At 38.2% G+C, this 9,665-nt stretch overlaps 1 protein-coding gene across 7 annotated transcripts; it reads left to right on the top strand.

Annotated features, from left to right (window-relative positions):
- Positions 3,931-9,020, top strand: LOC107648653. 7 transcript variants are annotated; one of them, XR_002348650.1, is made up of 5 exons: positions 3,931-4,115; positions 4,953-5,120; positions 6,076-8,344; positions 8,499-8,663; positions 8,757-8,833. XR_002348650.1 is itself a non-coding variant. In XM_021104388.1 (3 exons), the coding sequence occupies exons 1-3, from the start codon at positions 7,853-7,855 to the stop codon at positions 8,805-8,807; spliced, it is 708 nt and encodes a 235-aa protein (XP_020960047.1). In that variant the 5' UTR covers positions 6,473-7,852; the 3' UTR covers positions 8,808-9,020. The 7 variants fall into 7 exon arrangements, 3 of the variants coding, with proteins under 3 accessions (XP_020960047.1, XP_020960046.1, XP_020960045.1); XR_002348649.1 differs by having other exon boundaries at positions 8,490-8,663; XR_002348648.1 differs by having other exon boundaries at positions 8,484-8,663.

Below are 9,665 nucleotides of genomic sequence, written 5' to 3'. Positions count from 1 at the left end.
AGAGACATGAGCTTAATCGAACTCTCATTCTCATGCAAATTCACATCCTAAGCCTATATCAGTTTTGGTTGCTTGAGGACAGGCAACAATTCAAGTTTGGTGTTGTGATACGTGAGCATCTTTCCTATCTTTTCCTAGTGAATTTGCATCTAATTTGTTGAGTTTAATGAAAAATTAATTATCTTTTAGCCAATATGGATGCTACTTTGAGTCTTGTGCAATTTTGTTTATTTTAGGTAGCATTCGGCTGGATTTGATGGAGTTTCTACAGCACAAGAATTAAAGGAGATGACAGCGAGGAGCGATGCGTGCGCGTGATTTAGAGCTTTCTATGGTGACGCGTGCGCGTGACTGACGCGTACGTGTGATTTGAAGATTTGCACAGCAACACGTGCGCGTGACCGACTCGTACGCATGACACGCGAAAAAGACCATCGACGCGTACGCGTAACTGACGAGTACGCGTGACATGTGCCACGTGCAGAAAATGCAGAAAAGCGCTGGGGGCAATTTCGGGGCTATTTTGACCCAGTTTCCAGCCCAGAAAAAACAGATTAGAAGTTGCAGAATGGATGAGACAAGTGGTCCCCATCCATCAACTGAAGACTTACTGATTATCTAATTAATTCTTATTTAAATTCAAATATTAATTTGAGGAAAAAATATTATTTTAGTTTTAGAAATTATATTTTAAATTATTAGGATTAGATATAAAAGGAAGAAACTTTCCTTCCCTAAAGGGGGATTCTATTCCAATTTACATTCCGTATTTTTTACAATTTACCTGAATCCTAGTTTTCTTCTCTGAACCATGAGCAACTAAACCTCCATTATTAAGGTTAGGAGCTCTGTCTATTTGTATGGATTGATTATATTGCTTTTTCTATTTTAATTTATGTATTGATTTATAATTCAAGAATTATTTTCGTTCTTTATTTTATGAATTTGGGTGGAACGGAAGTATGACCCTCTTTCTAATTGTGTTCTTGTATAACTTGGAAAAGCTCTTTACTTGAACAACAGCTTGAAAACAATTTCTCCTAAACTTCTAATTATCTGGACTTAATAGGATACGTGACATATAATCCTTTTATATTTGGGTAATTAGAGTTTTTGTGGCATATAAAATGAAATTTGAACTTCACCCTCTAATTGGAATTAATTGACCAAGGAATTGGCAATTGATGAATTTTAGAGGAGACTAGAAAGGTCTAAGGAATTAGGGTATAGTCACACATAATTTGCCATGAATTAAATCCTGCATAATTAAAATAGTTAGTAAGAAAAGTTAATCCAGAAAAATAGATAACTCTGAAACCTTAACTCCATATTTTATTCCCAATTTATTTACTTGCCCTTCTTCAATATTCTTTATATTGTTTAATGTCTTTTAAATTCCCAAACATTACTTTCTGTTTTCCTGACTAAGTCTATCACTCAATTATTGTTGCTTGATCCATCAATCCTCGTGGGATCGACCCTCACTCACCTGAGGTATTACTTGGTATGACCCGGTGCACTTGCCGGTTAGTTTGCGGTTATAGAAATTCCGCACCAATAGCCTGCTAATCATCTTATCTTTCACTTGTTGCTCTTTGAAATTCAACTAATAGATATCTTTCCATATACTACCTTTTGAAGGTAGTAACTGATTTGATAACATTATATTGGGATTCAAATTATTACAAGAACATACAATCTTCTTTCACAAATGACAATCTTCCTTTGAAAAATACCACCACCACTTAAACAGAAGAATTGTATTCTTAATCACCGCATCTCCCACCCCTAATTTACCTAACTTTTTCGGCGTCTACACCATTTTTCATTTTACAAGAGGTATACCATTGTTTCCATCCTCTTTACTCCATAAAAATCTCCTTTGCAATGCAATAAGCTTTTCTGCAACTCCCTTCGACATCTTATATAAGCTAAGATAGTAGACTGGCAAGCCATTAAGCACAAACTTGATAAGACTGAGCTTCTCTTCCACCTTATCTATAATCGGTTTCCAGGTCTTCACCAGCCAAGGATTTGCTCCTAAGGATATCCCCAAGTATCTCACAGGTAAAGCAGCTTCCGTACATCCTAGTAACCCACATATATTTCTCACCCACACTGGCTCACAATTAACCGAGATTAAATTTGACTTTTCAAAGTTAATACTCATGCCCGACATGAGTTCAAAACACCGCAAGAGACTCTTATAATTCAAAATTGTCTCTATTTTTGGTGGGCAAAACAAAATAGTGTCATCCACAAACTAGAGATGTGACAGTTCAATATTATCTCTCCCAACCAACAGTGGAGATATACGCCCATTTTTGGCTGCCTCTCTCACCATCTTGTGCAGTACATCAACAAAAAGAACAAACAAGAATGGAGATAGAGGATCTCTTTGTGTTAGACATCTCTCCATCGGCTTAGACAGTGACCCTGACGAACGGATTTCTGCTAGTAAAGAATTTTACAGATAAAGTCTCGTTGTAAGTATAGTTTCTAAACCAAAGAGAATCCTTTCGTACAAAAGTTTTGGTTGTCACTTAAGCAAACCCTTATAATCGAAGTATTTAAACCTCGGGTCGTCTCTCAAGGAATTGTAGGGAAGTATGATTTATTATTGGTTATGAAAAAGTATCTTTTTGGGTTTTTGAAATAGGGAACAGGAAAATAAATTGGCAAGAAAGTAAATTAATTATCATGAAAACCATTGCAAGGTATGAGAACTGGAAATCCCATCATAGTTATCCTTATCAATTGTGATGAGAATTGTTTATTGCTCCCACTTAGTTAACCCTTACTAAATAAAGGAAAGTCAAGTGGACCAATCAATGGGATTCCTCAAGTCCTAGTCAACTCTTATGGAAAGACTAGCTTTAGAGGAATCCAAATCAACCAGCAAATTCCGATTATCAATCAACAATGGAGTTTGATAACTCAAGTGTCACCAATTACTCAACCAAAGCAAAAGAATGTAAAAAGCTAGATTAAAATCATAAATTTGAAATACCTCAAATTGCGTTAAACATAAAATCAAATCTAACATTGAAAGGTTCATGAACCAAGGATTACTTGACACAGAAACACCACAAGCATGTGACTAAGAAAACAACTATTTGAGCTTTTAATCATGTCTGACCTCCCTAGTCATTGATGCTCAGAGCCTTGGACCTTGCTTTTATTTTTATTTTGCTGTTTCTTTTGCTTCAAGGATTAAACTTTCATTAATTTCAGAGAAATCATAATAATTCTCTAAATTCATGTTCCTTATACATCAACATCCTTTGATTCAAATTCAACTATGTACTGTTCATATCATGCATTCAGAATTAGGGCTTTGCTAGTGTGTAGATTGGTAGTTTGTTCTACATGTATAGAAGCCCACTTGTCAAATGGAAGAATGTGCACGTAAGGCTAGGGGTAGAAGATGTCGAGCAAAGGGACCCACACCTGCATTGGAGTTTGTGCTTGCAGTTGACAAAGACTGTGTTTTTGCAGTCAGTTTGGCTAGATTAAAGTTGGTGTTTATCTGATAATTAAAAAGTGATTATATTAATTATTACCTGGATTCATGGTTGGGCTTTTTGGGCTTATAATTGTGGACGTGGGCATTTGATAATTAAATTTTTAGATGAGGTATTTTCGTTTTATACAGTCCAATTTTTGGCCTTTTTAAAAAAATGTGAATAATCTACCCGAATCTCAGACAAGCCCCCAGGCCCCCACCAAAACTCCAACACTCCCACTCATGTCCTCTTCTCTCTCACTCAAAAAATAGCCGCCGCACCCACCGCAATCACTGTAGCCCCACACCCCCGTAGAACCCACAGACACTGGATCTCCTCTCCTCTGCTCGAGCGTGGTGTCTCTCTGTTCGCCGATGTCGTGCCGTGGAAGCTCCGTCGCCGTCACAGGAGTTGTGTCACCGTCGTAGAAAGCTCCGTCACCGTCCTAGAAAGCTGTGTTGCTGTTGGAGAAAGATCCATCGCCGTCGCGTGGAAGCTCTGTGGCCATCACCATATCCCTTGTTCAAGCGCTCTCTCTCTCTGTTTGCCGGTGTGGCCGTGTCCTTCGTCGTCGCCGTCACTCCCCTTCCTCCTCGCCGCCGGGAAGCAGTAAGCACTCTGACTCTCTAAGTTTTGATGCTGGTCCCAATCTCCATATTTGCAAATCACTTCAGTCGAAAGCAGACTGATTTAAGACAAATATAATTACATTTGGCATCAAAATTTTCATGATTTCTGAAATCGTGAATGAGTACATAGTCTTTTATTTTATGAAACTGGAATAATCCTGTTGATTGTTGATTTATGATTCTAGAATAATTTTCTAAAATGATGATGATGTTGATACTGATATGTTGTTGGCTTGTTGTTGATTTTCGGATGATTACTGATTGGTGATGATCAGTGGCTTTGTTTAATTATGAATGGAGTTCGATTTAGTTGAGTTACTGGATTTAATTCAGAGTTGCTGAGTTAATATTATTTATTTTGTTGATGTTTGCTTATTCTGAAATGCTGAGTTTCTGAAATGAGGATGATGTTGCTGATTTTCTGATGATTACTAATTAGTGATAATTAGTTCCTATGGGTAGTTGAATTTTTTTAATTTTTTTGGTGTAGAAATTAGGTGCAATTTTGAATTTAGTAGGTTAGAAATGATCAAATTTAAGTATTTTGAAATTATATATTAAATCCTTAATTAATATTTAATTGAACAGGTTGAACTCCGTCGAATTTCGGTCGAACAAATAAATCAGTGAACCAAATACTTTACCGGTTCATTGACTGGTTTCGTTCTCGCAACCTTGATAAAAAATGAACTAGCATAGGATACCTTTTCAGAAAAAAAAAGAAACATTTGCATAAATATTGTGTATACTTGAAATTATTCCTGTTATGGAAATTGAAAGAAAATAAGTGTTTGCAATTCTTGTTGCCGTCACGTAGGGTTGGTGGCATAAAGGTGTTCTCCTCTAGTCGCGAACGTCTACGCAGGCGTGGTATCATCACCGTCGCGATCTTCTATAGTCGCCCTTCTTGTTGTCGTGGTCACACCTGTTCCGTTTATCACCTCCGTGCGTACGAGTCTGCTGCTCGTCCGGGCTCCGTTCCCTGGTAAAGACCGATGTACGACTTCTTCAGTTGCAATTTGTTGTTGTTAATTTTTCATATCTTTGTTGTATATGGTTGGACCTCTTACTTAACTGTATGGATTAGTTTAATTTATTGTCTGTATGTTGGATTCAATACTGGGATTCCTTTCTTTGCTTAGTATACAGGTATTTGGTGGTTAAAGTTTGTTAATTCGATCAAGTAGCCCCTTTTGAGTGTTGAAAGTTTTGATTGCTTAGCATGCGTGTCTTGTTTGTTCGTTTAACTCTTCCAGTAATTTGTTGAGAATTTTAAGATTGGATTTTTTCCTAAAATAAAGGAATTGGCTCGGAATGACTGCTGATTTAGCATCCCATGTCAGAAAATGTGTATGCATCAGGTTGTGAACATATGTTAATTGGATCAACCAGTTCCCAGTGAGTCTTATATGTTTTGATTGCTTAGCAGCTGGGTGTTGTTTCTTTATTTAACCCTTCTAGTAATGTCTTGAAAATTGTAAGATTGAATTTTTTTCTTAGCATAAGTTAATTTAGCTCGGAATGACTAGTGCTTCAGCACCATAGGTTAGAAAATGTGTATGCATCAGGTTGTGAACATATATTTTAATGGGATAGACTACCTTCCTTTAATTCTTGAATGTTCTGATTGCTTAGCAAGTGCGTCTTGCTTGTTTATTTAACCTTCCAGTAATTGTTTGAAAATTGTAAGATTGATTTTTTCCGACTAAATTAATTGGCTCTGAATGAATGCTGTTTTAGCTTCCCAAGTTAGGAAATGTGTATGCATCAGATTGTGAACATATATTAGTGGGGGTCACCTAGCCCCTTTTGAGTCATGAATGTGTTGATTGCTTATCAAGCGGTTCTTGTTTGATTATATTACGCTTCAAGTAATTTTTAGAAATTTGTAAGGTTCAAAGATTTTTTTCAACTAAATTAATTGGCTGGAATTCCAATAGGTTGGGTTGAGGATGGAGGGAAGAAATGGTTTGTCTGGTGGTTGCAAGGAAGTTGGGAATGCAAGCAATGGATCAATTTGCAAAAATGATAGCACAGAGAATGGTTGTGATAGTGAAGCTCGTCAGCCCAGTTTGGATAATGATGCATCAGATTATGGAGACGTTATAGGTCTCACAGCAAGAGATATATGTAAGAAGGTCTTTCGGAGTGAGGAACGTGCTTATGATTTCTTCGCAAAACTTGGAAAATGTCTTGGGTTTGGGGTTCGAAAGGGTGACTACGGGAAAGATGAGGAGGGGAATTTGATAAGGCGAAGATTCTTTTGCAACAAGGCTGGATTAAGGGACCAAAAGCATTACAACCGAGTGGATAGAAAAAAGATCACATCGTCCAGAAATGTGCACGAATTGCAAGGCAATGCTGTCAGTATATCTTGATTGGGTATCTTGCACCTGGAAGGTAAGAAAGGTGAACCTGGAACATAATCACCCACTGACGCCCAGGATAATGGTACACATGATTCCTGGATTTCGTCGTATGTCAGATTCTGCCAAAGCACACATAGATGGGATGCAGCGGTACGACTTACCAACTTCAAAGATACTGGGGTACATGGCAGGAATTTCTGGGGGGCATTCTCTCCTTGGATTCACCAAAAATGATGCTTACAATTACATCGAGAAGAGCAAACGCGATAAGATTATGGATGGTGACACTAATGCAGCTGTCATATACCTTGAGGGAAAGGCCACAGCCGATCCGATGTCGATGGCAAGGTACAACCTCACCGATGATGGTATGTTGGCGAACCTGTTCTGGGCTTATGGAGCGAGTCGAGTTGATTACCAATATTTTGGTGACGTCCTTTCGTTTGACTCAACCTACAAGAAAAACAAATATAAGAGGCCGTTGGTCATATTCTCTGGCACGAATAACCATAAACAAACAACAATCTTTGGCTTTGGTCTTGTTTTGGATGAGAACATACCTTCTTACACGTGGATGCTCGAGAGCCTGGTTGAAGTAATGTGTGGCAAGACACCGTCTGTAGTTGTTACAGACGGAGATGATGCCATGATTGCAGCTGTGCGAAAAGTTTTCCCACGAGCAACTCATAGGCTGTGTGCGTGGCACCTACAAAGAAATGTAACCTCGAACTCAAACGAAGAAATGTTTCGGGATGTGTTTGCAAAGTGGTTATATGCTGACATGAAAATTGCTGACTTTGAGGCTGAGTGGGCTCAGGCAGTGATAGACTTTGAATTGGGTGACAAGTTATGGGCTTCCCAGATCTACGAAAAGCGGGAGATATGGGCCAATTCATATCTGCGGAACAAGTTTTGTGCTGGCTTTTGGACGACATCTAGGTGCGAGGGAATCAACGCTAATGTAAAAAAATTCCTCACTTCTAGGTACAGCATTCTAGAACTTGTTCAGAATCTCGAGTTGCTTGTTCGGGAGTACCAAAACAATGAGCTTCTTGCAAAGTTTAATACATTATATGGCATGCCGGTCATCACAAGTTGCTTGGATTCCATTGAAAGATCTGCTGCAAAAGTGTATACCTAAGCTGTATTCAACGAGGTTAGAAAAGAGATAGATCGGGTGGGCACAGTTAACTTTGTTAGTCGAAAGAGGGTCTCCACAACAATGTTGTATATCACAGAAGACTACGGTAACCCGGGAAGACGAGTTATGATGCTATTCGAGAATAATGTGGTTAAGTTAGAATGTCGTTGTCGGTTATGGGAATGAGTGGAGTACCCTTGTAGGTACATGTTTTTCGTTATGAAGCACGAGCATTTGTATGCTATTCCCGATCGCTTGATAATTAAAAGATGGAGACAAGATGCCAAGGACATCGGACAGTATGTTGATGACATCGAAGAGGAATCCGAGAGGGGCTTTTTGCTGAGGCATGGTGCCCTTTATGCAGCTTCTCAGTGGATGCTTTTCGTCGGTGCCAAGAAGCAAGAGCTGTTTAGAGTTGCATTGAATGGGATTAGAAACGTTTGCAGGGACCTGGAAAATGGGAATGCTAAACCCACAGATGGTGCTTCGAAGAGGGTTGATGTCGGCATTAGAGACCCTGTGGTTGTTAGAACGAAAGGAGCACCTTCTTCGAAGAAGTTAAAGTCGAAGAAAAGAAGGTGTACTACTTGTAGAAAAACAGGGCACACTAAAAGGAGGTGTACAGTTAGCAGGAGGTCCTTTAATGAAACAGATGCCACGAAAGGTGCTGATATATCCAACACAGACCGTGCGGAGGTATTCCCGCTACATAATCAGTTGATAAGGATTACTATTTGTATTTTGTCAAAAAAAAAATTTTAATTGTATCTAAGTTTTTCACTAATGAATTGTGCACCCATCACGAGTTTATTGTGTATTTACTGATCCATATTAGGTTAAGAATGTTGAGGCGGACTGCAAGAAAGGAGTAACTATAGCAGGTGTTGATGTCGATGTATTGGAGGAACATCTGAGTGGTGACAAAAAATGTGACGGTGATCGGATAGTTTGCACAGCTCAAAGCCAGAACATGCAAGAGTTAGGCGATCAGAATGAACTTGACTGGGAAACAAAGGTGCTTAAATCTTGCCTAGCTGATACGTGTTGTGTTTAGTTGAAATGGAAGTTTACCTTATTGGTATTATCGTGACGATGTTTCTAATTGTAGGTCATGGATATTTTGAGGAAGCTGAATCCAAGAACGGAAGCCAAGTCTTGATGCATGGGGGAGGTGTGTGATTGCAATATGAACTGTTATTTATTTATTTTTTGGCATACTAGCCTTGTGTACTTTGGATGCCTATGTGTAAATGGCAATCTAATGGAGATGATTCCCCGTGGGTGTGGTCCAACTTTTCCATCCTTTAAAATGAATTTTGCCTTCCTCTGGCCTCGTAACTTATCCGGCTGATAATCCTTGCCATTCCTTTTAACAACAAAGAAAAAAAGGAATCATTGCCATCGATGTATGTCATTATTTAGCAACAATTTGATTTTGGGTATTTTTTTTATTTGGATCCTGATAAATGTAAGAGCAGATTAAATAGTGCCAAAAGGCCCAATTCATAGTTACACTTAGGTCCTGTAATCCATGATAGGAAATGCCAAATGTTCACGACATAGGGAAGGGGAGGTGTACAACCCTGAGTAATTAAAAGAAGTAAAAAAATTGCCAGAAACTTAAGGAACAAATAGAAACGAAGAATAGATTTACTAATCAAAGGAAAGTTGAAGACTTTTTTTTAGAGGCCAAAATAAAAGAGGTATTGTCATTGGAAGTCATATGCAAATTTTCTTCATTAAATGTGGAGATAAAAATTGCAGAATATGATGGCCTCATCCCTGTTATCATCTACATCGATAAGTTGACAAAAAGGAATGGTGATTTCTTTCTTTAATTATCTTAAGAACGAGATCACACAAATATTGATATGATATATAACAACGTAATATAAAGTCTTAGCATAAGATGATTAATACATGATAAAGTCTTGCATGTCTTGTCATAGTTGTGCATGCAAACACGTGTGAACTACGAACTAATGCTTGCAATAATGCGAGTCAGAAAACAACAAAA

This window comes from Arachis ipaensis, chromosome B06 (assembly GCF_000816755.2).
Source record: "Arachis ipaensis cultivar K30076 chromosome B06, Araip1.1, whole genome shotgun sequence".
NCBI classification, from domain to species: Eukaryota; Viridiplantae; Streptophyta; class Magnoliopsida; order Fabales; family Fabaceae; genus Arachis; species Arachis ipaensis.
The sequence above is the reverse complement of the archived record's forward strand: the minus strand, read 5'-3'. Positions and strand labels throughout refer to the sequence as shown.